This window comes from Ceratotherium simum, chromosome 29 (genome assembly GCF_057802395.1).
Source record: "Ceratotherium simum simum isolate JZ-2026a chromosome 29, ASM5780239v1, whole genome shotgun sequence".
In the NCBI taxonomy this organism is placed as follows: Eukaryota; Metazoa; Chordata; class Mammalia; order Perissodactyla; family Rhinocerotidae; genus Ceratotherium; species Ceratotherium simum.
In genome coordinates this window covers 8711281-8727665 of record NC_141928.1, presented here as the reverse complement: position 1 = coordinate 8727665, position 16385 = coordinate 8711281, and the positions used below count along the sequence as shown (strand labels likewise).

Here is a 16385-nt window from a genome sequence, read left to right as displayed (position 1 = left end):
GATGAATACATCAGTGGAAAGTTTTTAGATTTAACTTCTAATTATCTTCTGGCCGTTTCCCCAACTAATGTCAAAGAAGCCGAGACAAGGTTTCAGCCACTGGAAAAATCTGCCCAGAAATATTTCCGTTACTCAGTAATGACACCAAAATCACTCTTTGTTTGTAAGCTCGCTCTTTGAAACAAAAAAGAGCAAATAATATTATCCCATTCTCCATGTTTCACAAATAACTTTTTTCATTTTAGCGAGCTATTTAGGTAGCTTATTTTCGAATAATTCTTTTTACGCTAATTTATAGTAGAATGATAAGATATGGTTCAAATTTATGTTTGTGTAAGTTCACGTTTTTGATTAATGTTTTCTAACGGGTTTATAACTTTTGGTTTTTGAAATATCTTGTTTCATCAATTTTTTAAAATATTATGCATTCTAAACACTTTAAAAATTAAATACTGGATTTAATATCATATTTTGGTAAAATAGGAAACACAAATCTAAAGGTCAGAACGGACATCTTGTTCCAGGATTGTGATCACCACTTAAAATTAGTCGGATGGAAGGGAGACCCACCTCGGTGGTGTCTGGAAAGCAGACCTGCCAGAATCTTTGAGAATAGACCCATCCGGCCTCCGTACCTTGACTGCGTATGTACTATCAGCTGAACAATCGAATATGATTGCACAACTCTGCATATTTACTAAAAACCACTCCACTGCACACTTTCAATGGGCAAATTTTATCTTGATAAAGCTATTGAAGAAACCACAATTGAATAGCAGTAATTTCACATGTTCACCCTAATCCATGCCCGGCCCTATGCTGAGCGCGTTGCACGGCCTCTCACTGAAGCAGGGTCAGGTAATCTCCCATTTTACAGATGCAGCAACTGAGGCTCGGGGAGGGAACTGCTGATGAGTGGCAAAGTCAGGCTCCCGGTACTCATTAGCCTCCTGCCAGAGCGGCGCCACAGCCCCTGGATCTCTGGGCAGCTCACCTGGACCATGTCCTCCCTCTCAACCAGCTGCTCTTCCAGAATTGCCTCAGAGTGTATCACTGTCCCGCCCCACCTGTCTGTCCTCACCCAGAGGAGAGAGCTTTGAGGCCTCCTACATGGCGAAGAGATGGGCCCCATGATCTGGAGATGCCACAGGCTGCAGTGGGCAACACCCACAGGCCGAGAGTGCTGCAGGTGGCAGAGGCAGCAGCTGGGAGCGCAGCCCCTGAGCTGGGAGGAAAGAGCCCTGTGAACATCCATTTCTGCTGCTCTGCGACTGTCCCTGTTCCTCTGTGCCTCAGTTTCCCCATCTGTGAAACGGGGGTAGGGCAGGGCTGGGAACCAATACCAGGTGGGGCTCTGGATAAAGGAAGTTAAAAAAGAGAAGTGGAGATCGGGGCTGGGGCATGCTGAGGGTGAGGGATTAGGAGACTGGAAGTTTGTCATGACACTCAGCTCTCATAGCAAACCCACCGCTCAGTTGTCACCAAGGCCCTCCCTGTAGAGGTGGGGGCTGGAGTCTGGGGAGTCAGGGGCCAGGGCCACACAGCAAGTGAGTAGTGTGGAAACTCGGGGAGGCTGAAAGCTGGGCTCTCTGGGGTCTCTGAGCTCCCGGGCCTAGCTGAAGGCCAGCTGGTTTCCAGAAAAACCCAGTCAGGGTTTCCACAGCAAACATTTCCATCCCATGGCCCTGACTCATCGACACGGTCACTCACACGCACGCTGACTTCACTCTTCCTCCCATCCCAGAGCCGAAAGGCAGAGAGAGGGGCCTGCCTCCCCTCCCACCCCCAAACTCCCAGTCTTCCGAATGGCATCCTGGGAATTCTGGGAGCCTAGCCGAGGAGGGCAGGCCAGCCGCCCCCTTACCCCTGCTCTGCAACCTGGGCCAGCCTGGGCCTGCCTGGGGCCCCTCCCCGAGCGGGTGGGCGGGAGACCACGTTTCTATTTTTGTGCCAGTGTCCCACAGATGCCATTGTTGGCCCAGAGGTCGATGGCGGGAAGGGGGAATTTCGGTGAGGAGGCCCTGAGCACTAGTAGCCACTTATAGAAAGTCGCTTCCAGCAATTCTTCTAGGAGTGGAGCCTTGGGGCTGCCTGCAGCCCCCACCCTCCCAGAGCCGGGCTGGAGCCGGCCAGATTGGAGCCAGCCGTCCCTCTGTTCACCCAGCAGACTTGGATGGTACATACAGGCAGGCTGGCAGGGGACGGGATCAAAGCCAGACTGACCTGAATTCATTAGCCTGTGACCCCGAGCAGTCACTTCCCCTCTCAGGGCCTCAGTTTCCTGATCTGAATAATGGGCTGAACAATATGCCCACTTCATAGACTTGTGAAGATTCAGTGAGATTCTGCCTGCAAAGCAGGTTGTCCAGTGCCCAGCTGAATACATAGCAGATTGGCTTTCACTATCCCCAATTCCCTCCTTGCACGCTCATCCAGAGGAAGACCATGTGTTGGGCTGGGGAGGTTGGCATTAGAGTTGGGCAGCAGTCAGCTGGAACTGGGATGCCTCAGCTGCACCACACGGTGGCATCCCTTCTCTGGGCCTCAGTCTCTCCATCTGTGCAGGGAGGAGTTGGGCTCAGTGATGTTCCAGTATCGTGTGGCCCCTGGATTCCATCCCGCCTCCTGGGGGTCCCAGTGTTTGGCACCTGGGAGTCGTGTTCTCCAGCCAGGTGGCCTCAGAGTGGGCTTCCAGAACCCCTAGGAGAGACATGCTACTTTCCCCAGCTGAGGGCCCCTGGTCGGTCCATGTCCTCCCTGCCTTCCCAGTTGCTTTGCCCGTCTGAAAGGCCAGCACGGGGCTCAGCCTGGGGCTTCTGAGCTCTCAAAGGGGGACAGGAAGAAGGCACACTCTGTCCTCCAGGGGCTAGGCAGAGAACAAGACTAACACCCCCAGACAACCAGTGACGAACAGCATGTGACACCACTAACCCCTTGGGGATGGCCAGTCAGCAGATGCTTATATGCATGTATATTTCCCCTTTCTTCCATTATCTGTCCACTCATCCACACATCCATCCATCCACCCATCCATCCATCCAATATTTATTCCCATGCTAACCCTGAGCTGGACACTATGTATACAGCAGTGAGAGAGCAGACACAATCCTGCCCTGTCCAGCCTGTCTGACCCCCAATTCATACCCTTCACCAAGCCTGCCCCCAATCCGCAAGGCTTGGGACAAGAACACAAACAGCAGCCTCTGGCCCCCAGCTCACCTCCCTCCTCTTCACATGTACACATGTGGACAATCCAGCCTGGATGCCCAAGCTCTGCCATGCCCATCCCCCACAAATAGTCACCTGGCCCACCTTCAGGTCTAGGGGAGCTTACACCAGCCATGCAGTGCGCCCTCTAGAGGATGGACAAGAAAGAGCGCCATGCAGCCCTAGGAGGAGATTCAATGCGTTGGTTGGGGCAGGGAATTCTGGAGTCTTGGGTACCCAGAGCACAGACTAGGGGGAGGGACGCAGGTTCCAGATGGGCATGTCCCTTTGGCCTTGCAGATTCCCCACCCTGGGAGGAAGGATGTAACTGTAATTGGATCAGAAAGGGGCCATTAAATGTGGGGCTCGGGCAGGTGCCCCTTGCCCACATCTGAGGGCGGCACTGTCTTCCACAGCCCTTCACAGCCTCCCAGGATGGTCTGGGGAAGTCCCGGGCCCCTCCTGTTCTCCCTCTGCCTGAGCAGCCTTGCCTGCGCCCCTGGCCAGGAGTGAGTCAGCGCTAGAGCCCAGTGGGTTTGTCTGCTTGAGGGTGGGTGGGGCATTGTCGGCTCCTCGAGTTTGCCCAGAAGTGGGGTGAATCAGCGGCTGCCCTAGCTCTGGCCTGGCCGCCTGGGGTTTGTTAGGAGGACAGCAGATCAGTGCAGCCAGCCTGACGGGAATCGCTGAGACACGAGGCCGGTTTCCTGTCTCCGCGGGTCAGGATGTGACCCCGGGCCCCCTCCCGGAATCCAGGCTCCGGCCTGCCCATGGGGACCCAGCAAGAGAAAGCCCCTGCCCAGTGGCTCCCTCGTCTGTCTGCAGACCTCCTGAACACACACACACACACACACACACACACACACACACACCCCAAACCTCTCTTCCCCGAGGCTCTTGGCTGCCGCAGCTCATCTGCCGCCCACCCACAGGAAATCTGAGGATCCAGAGGCCGTGCAGGGTGGACAGGACAGCCGTTTCTTTGTGCCAGGGTTTGAAGAAGGCAGCCATCAGTCGGGACGGATTGGGCTGGTGGCTGAGACAGCCACCACCCACACTACGGCTGCCAGCTCGTGTTTCTTGCTTCTAGGTCTTTGCTCATGCAGTGCCCTCTGCCTGGAGTGCCCTTGGCCCCCCTCTCTGTCTGGCTAGACACTAGGAGCCATCTCCCTAATGCCCTCTTCCCTCCACACTCAGTGCCCACCTTCTCGGGGCCCGCAGTCCCTGGTACCTCCTTTCCCCACATTGCAGATTCCATCACTCAGTACCAGGGCTGCTGACACCCGCCTCTGCCTCCCCTGGTCTAGGAGTGGCTCAAGGACAGGGGCCGGGTCTGCTTTCTCTCTGTACCATCGCTGCCCAACACAGGCTGGGCACAGAGCAGGCGTCTGGTGAGGACCAGCTGAGGGGACTGTCAGGCATGGACCCCATTCTTGGGGGCTGCTCAGGGAGGAAGGTGCCTTCCCAGGTAACCACAGGTCCTTCAGTGTCACAGCAGTAGGGTCTGGTGGGAACATAGGCTCCACCCTTGGGGCTCCATCAGGCTGGACCTCACTTGACTCCTCTGGAAATGGATTCACACCCCCTGCCTCAGCTACCTGGTAGCAATAACCTTTGGGGATCAAAGCAGTTGACTAATGTGAAGATGTTCTGTAAACTGTAGTGTACTGGGCAAAATGAGTATATTTACAGGTGAGACACGGAGCCCACAGAGGAGACGCTGTAATAACAGTGGCATAGCTGCTGTGTATCGAGCAGTCACTCTGGGCAGGCCTGGGCTCAACATTTCACCTGTGTTACCCCATGGATTCTCACGACCCCTGCGAGGCTGGTACTATTCTCATCTCCGTGTTTCCCGTGGGAAACCAAGGCTTGGAGAGGTGGCCCAAGGTCGTGCTGCCAGCGGGGAAGCCAAAGAGCAATTCAAAGACTGTCTGGCTTCAGAGCCCCTGTTCTTAACCCTCACATCAAAGTCATATAGCAGTGCAGTCATTCACTCATTCATTCATACGTTCAACAAACAGTTATTTGGTATATGTCAGGCCCTGGGCCAGATTCTGATACCCCATGATTCTTCGGTGAATCCCCGAGCCCAAGAAATGTGTGTCTGTTGGAGATTGGGGAGAAGGAGCTCCCTCTCCTGCCAGGCACTATATGAGGTGCTAACCAGTCACAGATCCGGACTGGAGCCCTGATCTCCTGAACCCCCTCAAACAAACATGCCTGGTGGTCCTGGCACTTGCAGCCTGGCTCCTTGAACTAAAAGGCGGCTGCTCCAAGGACTGAGTTCTCTGGAAGAGGCAGAGGGTGACAGGGAGATTCTGTTGTCATAAGCTCTAGGATGACATGAGTTGAAGTGGCACTCTGCCACACCCCTAAAAACCCTCAAATGACTGTCACTGCCCACAGGACAAAGACCAAACTCCTTGATCTGACGATGAGGACTTTTCTACCTCCCCAGCCCTGCCTCAAGGTGAACTGTAAGCTCCTGTCGCAGCCAAGCACGTCTGACCACAACCGTGGCCACTTCCCTGCTGTGCATTCACTCCCCCCATTGCTCTTCCCCACCGCCTCCTCACTTGCTGAGCTCCTGGCCGTCCTTAGTGTTGTTGCTTCCTCCAGGAAGCCCTGCTTAATCTCACAGCAGCTGGGGTACCCCTGCCCTGCACTCCCTGAGAAAGCGCCAGTCACCTGGATCCTGGCTGTCTGTCTACATGCCTGTCTCCCATAGCCCCAGGCACATGGCAGGGACGGCTTTCTCTGACTCTGGCCTGCTGTTGAGTGATTAGGCTGGGGGGATCTGGGTCACCCAGAGCGGGCACAGATACCTGAACATCCGAACGATCAAAATGGACTTAGGGGCATTTATTTACAATTACAGAGGGCAATGTAATTTTCCACATCATTACCAAACTTGAAAAAAATTACAATGGCCATGAAAACCACCTAACGTGTATTTGGCACTATCTGTGGCTTGGGGATTATCGAAGCCCACAGTCCTCACGGCAGGCAGGGCGGTGGGGGGCAGGCCCCCCGCGATATTGGTGGTCTGGGCACCGTCTTATCGCTGCACAAACGCAGCAACTCAACAGTTTCTGAGGCAGTTTGGCCGTAAGTTGCCTCTGAGCTGACACTGCTGAATTGCTGTCGGGACCTGAGGCCGCATCATCCAGGTGTGGCTTTCAGCCCAGGCAGGCCAGACGTGGCCTGAACTCTGAGATCCACTGTGGAGCCAGGGGACAGGCCAGCTTGGAGTCTCCAGGGAGCTAGTGTCAGCTCTGGCCTTGGGCATGTCACCTCAACTCTCTAGGCCTGCCTCAGTTTCCTCCTCCGAAAAGGGGGGGCATTAACAGACCCTGACAGATGGGCCCTTGAGAAGCTTAATATATGTAAGATGTTTATCAGTTCCTGGCACTTAGTAGGTCTAGCACACAGTAAGCACTCAATCAATGTGTTATTATTATTAAGAGGGACTTAGATAAACTGATGGCGGATCTCAGGCGTGTTCTTGGAGGCAGAGTAGTCTCCAAGGCGGCATCGCTGGCTTCAGTCTCTGTGGGGCTGCCTGGCCAGGTCACAGATGTTCGATGGGGGACATTCCAGGGTGGGAGATTTGGGATCCACTGAGGGAAGCACTTGCTCAAAGTCAAAGCTGCCTGGAGGACAGCTGTGTCCTCTGAGGAGCAGCGAGCTCCCCATCATGGAGGTACGTGAGCAACAGGTGACCTGGGTCCACTGCTCACCTGGTCCCCTCCACTCAGTCGCCAGCCAAACCCAGCCCTTCCCACCTGGGTCTTGTGGTAGTACCGGAAGATGGCCCCGATCCTGGCCCCACAAATGCTGCCTCTTATAGGCCCTGTGAGATGCCCGTGTCACCCTCCTGGCAGGGGCCGTGGTGAGGACTCAGCCCACTGCTCCAGGGACAGCCACAGGTAGCCTCCCCTCATCCCATCGCCCTGGGCCATTGGTCACTCACCGTTGAGAACTCCAGTGAGAGGATGTGGACTTCCAGGGTAGCGTTGGGGACCTGAGCCACACAGCCCTCAGAAACCTGGCTTGTGATATATGTCACCTTGGGGTCCACAGGCTGTAGGTCACAATGGACTGTTTCTGCAAGACCTGTTGGAGAAGCATTGCCAGCAAGAGGGTCAGATGAGAATAAGATGGTGACAATTACTCCCACTTTCTTTTCTTTCTTTTTTTTTTTTTTTGGTGAGGAAGATCAGCCCTGAGCTAACATACGATGCCAATCCTCCTCTTTTTGCTGAGGAAGACTGGCCCTGGGCTAGCATCCGTGCCCATCTTCCTCCACTTTATATGGGACACCACCACAGCGTGGCGTGACAGGCGGTGCGTCGGTGCGCACCCGGGATCCAAACCTGCGATCCCCAGGCAGATGGAGTGGAGCACGCGCACTTAACCCCGCTACGCCACCTGGCCCGCCTACTCCCACTTTCTGAATGTCTCCTGGGTACTTGGCGCTGACTAAGGGGTTTATTGCATCTTCACAGCTACCATATAGAGTGGATAGCATTATATCCATTCCACAGATGAAGAAACTGAGGCTCAGAAAGGAAAAATCTCTTGCCCAAGATCACAGTGCTACTAAGTGTAGGGCTGACATATAAAAGTCAGGACATCCAGTTAAATGTGAATAAATAAAAAATTAATAATTTTTTTTTTTTTTGTGAGGAGGATCGGCCGTGAGCTAACATCTGCCAATCCTCCTCTTTTTGCTGAGGAAGACTGGCCCTGGGCTAACATCCATGCCCATCCTCCTCCACTCTATATGGCACACCGCCGCAGCATGGCTTGCCAAGCGGTGCGTCGGTGCGCGCCCGAGATCCAAACCGGCGAACCCCGGGCTGCCGCAGCGGAACGCGCTCACTTAACCTCTTGTGCCACCGGGCCGGCCCCTAAAATGAATAATTTTTTAAAGTATAAGTATATCCCAAATATTGCACAGGATATACTTATAGTAAAATTTTTTTCATCGTTTGTCTGAAATTCAAATTTAACTGGGCATCTTGCACTTTATTTGTTGCCTCTGGCAACCCTAACTGTGTGACAGGGCCCAGATGTGCGGGCACCCACGCTTCCAGGCTGGTTCACTCCAGAGGAAGGCGAGAGCTGAGGGCAGGAGTCAGAACTTCGCCTCTTGTGCCTCAAGGAGGCCGGGAAGAATGGGCCAAGGAGGGTTGAGTCTCCTGGCCCCGAGGGACAGGGTGAGCCAAAAGGGCGGCCCAGGTTCGGAGGGCGGCTGCCCAGTAGGCCGCGGAGCCCGCCACTGGGCTGCCCGGAAACGCAGGTCCTGAGGGAAGGGAATGGAATTTCACCCTGACCCAGCAGAGGAGGAAGAGGAAATGAGGCCCCTACACCTCGTCCTAAGGAATGTGCCGGGGCAGGGGGGGCTCCGGAGGAGGGAAGGAGGACAGAGAAGGGGAGACTGTTTGGAAGTTTGTGTCTCCATCTTGTCGCGCTCACTTCCTGTTTTCTTGGAGATCAAAGATGGGCGCGGAGGGACTGGCCGCACGTCCAGCCGACGCCAGCTCAGAGGAGGGGGTAGGGAGGCTTCTTCCGAATCAAGGGCGACTGGGCTGTCTTTTGTCTGACCCCGCCTCCGTCCTCACCTTTCCACCGCCTTGTCGGCCGTAGGACCCCAGAGGTCAGGGCAGGACATAAGATGGCTGCCCTTGGCCAGGGCAACACTATCCACCAGCAACGTCTTGGGAAGGATAAGTTCAGGACAAGGACATTTGGCCACCATGGGGGCCCAGGCCTTGTAAGTCCTTGCCCTGGCCCTGGCCCGTGGGCCAGGGGCTCCAGAGTGCCCGGGAAATAGGGCATTTTTGTTGAAAGCAAAGTCCCTAGAGCCAGGCCGACCTGGATTTGAATCTCAGGGCCAACACTAGCTACGTGGCTTTGGTGGGCAATGTCACCACTTGGGGCTTCAGTCTCCTCGTCTGTAACAGGACAATAAGAATGGAACCCACAACCCAGAGAGGCTGTTGGGAGGACTCCATGAGACGGCATGTGGCAGTTCTTGTTGTCACAATTATTTGATTGACTTCAGTCCCTGGAGAAGAATTGACTGTCTAAGGGGGGGGTCACTGGTGTCTCAGGCCAGCGACTCCCTCACCAGTAGGCCCAGGGCTGGCACTGTCTCCTGCCGTCTCACCCCCTTACGACCTACCAAGCCCCTCAGAGCTCCCCACCCTCTCCCTTTCCCTATCAGTGAACACAGGCTTCTTGGCTGTTACCTAGTCCGAGCCCCTCCTATACAGATGGGGAGACTGAGGCATGGAGCGGAGGAAGGTGCACATGGCTGACCAGGCTGGACCTCGGACCCACCTCTCTCCACATGACCCGGGGTCTGGCCTGCAGATTAGCGCAGCGCCTTCCTCCTTCCCTTTGGACTTTCCCTGCCCCCTCCTCAGACTTCCAGGAACCCCAGTTCCTCCCGGACTGCTGGGGCCGCCCCCGCCACCTCCTCCATGCCGTCAGCGTCAGCGGGAGAGGCCACAGGCCTGGCCATTATGTAATGATCAGATAACGGGCCAGGCTGGGAGATCAGATAAGAGGTCCATTTATTTTGGGGCCTTTTCGAATCCTAGCCGCCCCCACCCCGCAGACGAGAATGGGGAGACAGGAGGGAGTGTGACGCCCGGCCCGTCTCCCGGAGCCGGAGGCGGGCCCAGACGGAGCTGAAAACAATCCCCTGGCACCAAGGGAAACCGGGGCCTCCCGGGACCGGGTCAGAGAAGGCGCCGCTGGGGGCCTGGGTGACCCGCCAGGGTGAGAGACCCAGACCTACCTCCCCACCTCTGTCCCCTTCCTCCTCCTCCCCGACCCGTGAGCACAGAGCCACCCCGGGGCTTTCCAAAGGACCACCCCCAGCATCTCGGGAGGCCACAGAGGATAACGGTCCAGAAAAGCAGCTCTGGAGCCAGACTGGCTTTGGTCAAATTGCAACTCTGTCTCTTAAAGAGCTGGTCACCTTGAGCAAAAGCCTAACTTCTCGGAGCCTCAGTTTCCCCATTTGCAAAACAGCTTCCAGGGAGCCAGGTACGGTTTCGAGGCTTTCCATGAGTTCATTCATTTGATCCTTACGGTGGCCCTGAGAGGTGGGCACTGTTATTATAACCATTTGTCACAGGGGGAAACTGAAGATTAGGGAGGTGTGAGAATTTGCCCAAGGTTACCCAGCTATTGAGTGGCAGGGGCTGTATTTGAACGCAGACCACCCAGCTCTAGCACCCAGCACCCACTTTGCAGGCTGTGTGTCAGCTTGGTGAGGTACCCAGTGAGTGTTCTGGACGTGCCAGCTGTGATTATTTCATAAAACCAGGGAAGATCCTTTTCGACAAGGGTCTTTTCTGCTTTTTCTCTTCTTCAGCCACCTAGCCACGCTTTGCTCCTCTCAGTGTCCAGTTATAGCCTCACAGATTTCCCAGCTTCCAGCCCAAACACTGCCCATGCCCCCATCAGGGCCTGGCCACGAGCGAGGCCTCCACACTCCTTTCTGCAGTCTTTCCCATGGCTCCCCAATGCCTGCAGGGTCAAGTCCGTGCTCCACAACCTAGAAGGGAGTTAAAGAGTGCAGGGATCTGAGAGATGCCAAAGGTTCAGATCCTGATTCTGCCACCTCCCAGCTGCCTTTCCACACCTCAGTGTTATTATCTGTAAGATGGGGATGATGATAATCATAATACTTTCTCATTGAGTTGATGAGAATGCTGGTTACATGCATACGTTGGTACATGCATGGTGCCGAGCAGGCTCCTGGCTGCCTGAGGATTGCTCAGAAACTGGCACTGCTGTCACGATTATTTATGCCTGGTCAGTGGGGAGATGTGAGCTTTTCCTTCAAACACTCCTTGTTCCTTGCCTCTGTCATACCCTTTCCCAGACCAACGGTCTTCCTTTATTTGACCCCTTGGTCAACTTCTATTCATCCTTCAAAACCCTGTTGTGATAATCTTCTCATCAGAACCAATCCAGTTGTGCTTTAGGTGGGAGAGCCACTATAGGTGCAGGAAAGGGACAGAATGCCCAGGGTGAGAGGATCTGACAGCCGAGAGCTCCTCATCCTCTCCCCTGAGGCAGTGCTGCACAGTGGTTAGGCCCGGCGCTCAATCCCCAGCTGCTAATTTCTGGGCTGTGTTACTCGGGCAAATTCCTTCACCTGCCTGTGCCCCAGTCTCCTCAGCTGTGGAATGGGGGTGACAGGAGTGTCTGCTTCATCGGGCTTTTGGGGAGGTTAAGTCTGATACTACACATGACAGGTCCAGAGCAGTGTCTGGTGTATAGTAAGCACGGAATCAATGTCAGCTGTCATATTTGTCTCTTCACCGCCACCCCTGTCACAGGTACTGAAGTCAGCTCAGCCCTGGATGAGGGTCCTCTTCAGCCTCCAGGGCTGATGCCCCAAAGCAGGGGGCTGGAGCTAGGCAGGGGGACCTCATAGCCAGGGCTCTCCAGCCTCCCACGCCCAGGCCACGAAAAGTACAGGGAAAAGAAGCTGGGTTTAGGGGCAGACAGCCTGGGGTTGAAATCTGGACCTGTCACTTGTCCTGAGCCTCGATTTCCTCGTCTGTAAACTGGGTACAGAGACAAAGAGCTGCCTGATGCTCTGGGGACACAGAAGAGGCGGCTCGCTCCCTCTTGCCTGGAGCTCCCCTCAGGCCCTTGAGTGAATAGACCAGGCCTGTCCTCAGAGGGCCCAGCACTGTCCCGTCTGTGACCATGAGAGACAGACCAAGTCTCTATCCCTCTGGTCTTAGTGTCACAATCTGTCTGGCTGAGGTGAGAGAGAATCTTGATGGTCACGTCCCCACTGTCCCCAGGGACCCACCCTCTCCTGGCTCACACAGTTCCTGCTCCAGCCTCTTTTCCCGCCAGCAAATGGGAAGCTGCCCCAGCACGCCGCCTCTAAGAGGCAGATGTTTGTAGTCTCTGTCCTGGGTCACCAGCCCCTCTCCAGAGAGTCCCGGACCCCCCAACAGGTGGCCAGCAGCATGGGGGCTCCAAGTCACGCCTCTGCCCCATCCTCCAGCGAACGCTCATGGGCAGGTAGGAAACACTCTTTGATCCCAGCCACCCAACATGGGCCACGAACCCCACTACCCCGCTTCTGGGACTCCATCCAAATGAAATACTCCAAAATACAGGAAAAGGTGCATACAGCAAAAACGTGCGCAGAGGTGCTATTTATAACTAGGCCCAAAGGGGAAACCACCTAAATGTTCAACAATAGGGGATTCATTAGGCAAAGGATGGGATGACACATTTAAGGGAGTGAATATTCCAGAACCACAATGGCACAGTTATGGAGTCTACATGATGACATAGAAACCTTCTAGGACATAAGAAGGGTACACAAGACTCCCACATGTTGATCTACCTGCATTAAAATTACCTTAAAAAGCTACAAAAATGAGTAAGCAATCCACCAGCATGCTAACAATGCCTGTATTAATAAAGGAGCCCTGGAGGTAATTTTTTCTCCTCTTATCTATTTTCTTCGAGGAGTGGGCTGAAGTGACTATATGGTTAAAGTGCTTTTTAAAAATGTCTACATGTTTGTTGTTAAAAAAAAAAAATTCCAACATGACAAAAAAGTGTGTCTTAGAAAATCAAAACTCCTGGCTGGCCTGGTGGTGTAGGGGTTAAGTTCACCCACTCTGCTTCGGCAGCCCGGGGTTTGCGGGTTCAGATCCTGGGCACGGACCTACACACCGCTCATCAAGCCATGCTGTGGCAGCGTCCCACAAACAAAATAGAGGAAGATGGGCACAGACGTTAGCTCAGGGCCAATCTTCCTCACCAAAAACAGAAACAGAAAACGAACAAACAAAAAAAAGAAAGTAAAAATCCCCTAGAGAAATGCAGTGCTGGAGAACAATGACATTGGGATTTTCTCTGTGTATATTGTGTGTTATTACTATTTATTCTTGAAGTGGAATCATTGCTGTTTGGGCACCTAACTGGGTGTCCCAGACATCTGTCCCCAGCAGTGTAGATATAGATCTAGCTTTTCCTTGGTAATGGCTGCGTAGTATTCCACTGCATAATAAATCATTTAATGGGGCCCAGGCTGACGGACATTCGGGTGGTTTCCAGTTGTTGGATTTTTGTTACAGGTACCTACAGACCACACATCTTTAAGGAGTTGGGCAAATAACTCCACAGGGCTGACTTCTGAAGGTCAAGTTGTTACACAAGTTACAGTTTTGAGAGATTCTGCCAAGCTGTGTTCCCAGGGGGCTGGACACATTTGGGGCCATTTCAGACCCATTTTACCTCCTCCAGCCTGAAAGAGGATGCCGGGTCACTCCACCCCCTCCCCTGCGTGGAGATCTGCGTTCCATGCCCTGGCCCAGGCCCCCATCTGCCCTCCACGGGCCTCAGTTTCCCCAACTGTATATGAGTTGGGCTGGATAGTTTGGAATGCCCTTGAACCCTATGCTCACTGGGGTGCTGGTACCTGCTCGCAGGAGCAGATTGATAAATTTTCAGGGGTTTTTCCAACTGGCTGTTAAATACAGCCATTATTAAAAATCAAATTTTTGGGGCCGGCCCAGTGGTGCAAGCGGTTAAGTGCGCGCGCTCCGCTGCAATGGCCTTGGGTTTGCCGGTTTGGATCCCGGGCGCGCACCGACGTGCCACTTGGCAAGCCACGCTGTGGTGGCATCCCATATAAAGTAGAGGAAGATGGGCACGGATGTTAGCCCAGGGCCAGTCTTCCTCAGCAAAAAGAGGAGGACTGGCAGATGTTAGCACAGAGTTAATCTTCCTCACAAAAAAAAAAAAAATTAAATTTTTAAGCTTAAATTAAATTAATTTAATTATATATTTTTAAAAGGTAATAAATATTAAAACTCATTACTTCCTAATTATTTTACTGCATTTTACTATTATCTATGCTCTTGAGGTTACCTACGCCTGTTGGATCTGCGTGGTGGAAATGCCAGATAAAGGTAGACTACCCTGCACTGCGTCCCGACTCTGAGTTTGGCGATTGGTAGCCTGAAATCAGCAGAGTGGGAACATTTACACCACGGAAATTGGCAAACCCTACTCCCCACCCCTCTTGTTAATGATCTGCCAGCACACCCCTGCCTTTGATCCTATAAAACCAGACCCTAAAGATCTGCATGAGGGTTTCTCTGAGGACCAAGAGGAAGAGAGTGTTATCAAGCTAGAAATGTGGAGGATGCAGGAGAAAGGCAGGGCAGCCTGGAGGCCTGTGGTGGAGCTCAGGTAGGGCTTGTCTGAGCCGTGTGAACCTGGCAGGTCACAGCCTCCACTTCCTCTCCTGTAAAATGGGGTGATAGCAGCCATCTTGCAGGGTTATCCTGAGCTGTATGGAGAGGGGCTGCCGCAGCACATGTGGTTAGGAGCAAGTGTTCTGGGAGCCACAGGCCTGGGGTCAAATCCCTGCAAGGTCACTTAATGTCTGAGACCCACTTCCTGTCTTTCAGTGAGGCAGTGATAAGACTTTAGAGACCAAGGCTTAGGGACTTTAAAATGCTGCGGGGTGGGGTAAGGCAGGGAGGGGTGCCCACTGCTGCTGCTGTATGGGAACACCCCTGCACCATGGGTGAAGGGGTGTCCACAGGGCTGTCCTGTGGCTTTTGGTGGATGAGTGGCAGGGCACAGCGAGGCCCCAGTGAGTGTGATGAGGGGCCCGTGGGGAGTCCCTGGCTCCTCACGGGCCCCTCATCTGGTCATTTCAGAAGGCAGCAGAGACCATGACGGCCTGGAAAAGCCCCCAGGCTGAGGAGCCCCCACAGAACCCCTAGTCTGGGCCTGCGGCCCCATCCTGCAGGCCTCCCGGGGAGTAGAGAAGGGAGTAGAGCCCAAGGGGAGAGTGCTGTGTTTAAAAGGGATCTGGGAGCCGCTCACAGGTTCTGGGAAGGTGAGGTTGGCGGAATTGAAAGCTAGTCACAAAGCAACAACAATAACATCACAGAAACAACCAGCCTGCCCGAGGGCTCTCTCTACAAGCATTGCCTTACTGACTCACCACGAACCTTCGCAACAGCCCCGAGGGAAGTTCTGTTATCATTCCCACTTAGCTCAGAGGCCCGAAGGCTGTCCCCGAAGATCACACCATGAGGAAGTAATGACGTGAGAGTTGAACCCAGAGCCCGCCACCCTCTGAACTCAAGACCCTGGGCCCTTCTTCCCACACGTTCCTCAGATGGGAAACTCCAGGCCCAGAGAGGGCAGGGGACTCTCCCGGGGCTGCACAGCACTCTGGGACCTGGGCTTCCTGGCGAGGAACTGGACACAGCCGGGAGGCCAGAGGCCAGGTTTAAGATAATAGCTCATCCCTGTTTGCCTGAGACTTTTAGCACTGAAAGTTCTTTGGCCTGACAAACCAGGATGGTTGGTCACCCTGACATCCACCTTGTGCCGTCCAAACCCCCCAGGACAGTTCCACAGGGCACGGGCTCAGGACACAGGGAGGAGGCCTGGTCTCTGCTCTGGGGGCCGGTCTCCCCACCCCGGGTCCCTGGACACCTACTTGTGGGGCTGAGGCTGCAGACGGCCAGCAGCAGGGCAACGACCGGGGGGAGCGCACCGCGGTCCATGCTGTCCACCCGGGGGTCTGTGCGCTGGGCCTTATCCGGTGTCCAGGGGCAGGGCTGCGGGCGGGCGCGGGGGCTGGCGTGGGCTCGCGCGGGGACCCAAGGGGAGCAGGCGGCCGGAGCGACGGCGTCCCTGCTCCAGCCTTCTGAGGTGGCGGCCGAGGGGTCAGGAGAAGTGGGCACGGGGGCGCAGGGCCAGGCCGGGGGGCGCGGGCCGGGAGATGAGCCGGGAGCGGGTGCTGGGCTCCTGTGGACGGCGGCGGCAGCGGCAGCCCGGCCTGTGGATGCGGATGGAGGCTGGGGTATGACCGGCAGCAGCGGGGAGCTCCCGGCTCATCCAGCCAGGCCCGGGGAGGCAGGAAATGCGCTTCCTTAGAGAAGGGGCCGGGCCAGGCGGCCTGCCAGGCGGGGAGAGGAAGTGCCATGGGCTTTGTCGCTGGGTGGGGGGCCCTGGGGCGGGGGGAAGCAGTGGGGTGGGAGGGTCCAAGCTCCCAGCTTGTCTCCCCACGCAGCCCATCCTCCCATCCCACCCTCCCCAGGGCTGGCTGGTGGGGTGCATCTGGCAGCCCCCAGGGGGCGGATGAC

The 16385-nt window shown here is 54.9% G+C and overlaps 1 protein-coding gene across 1 annotated transcript in view; it reads right to left on the bottom strand.

The window, feature by feature from the left end:
- Nucleotides 1–16114, bottom strand: part of ENG (endoglin) — a 31073-nt gene extending 14959 nt beyond the window's left edge. Inside the window, exons 1-2 of the mRNA XM_004423492.3 lie at nt 15737–16114; nt 7181–7323 (exon numbers count right to left, since the gene is read on the bottom strand). Coding sequence (XP_004423549.2) covers nt 7181–7323; nt 15737–15803 — 210 coding nt within the window. The 5' untranslated portion in view covers nt 15804–16114. The remainder of the gene's footprint in view (nt 1–7180; nt 7324–15736) is intronic.
- Nucleotides 16115–16385: the final 271 nt, after the last annotated feature.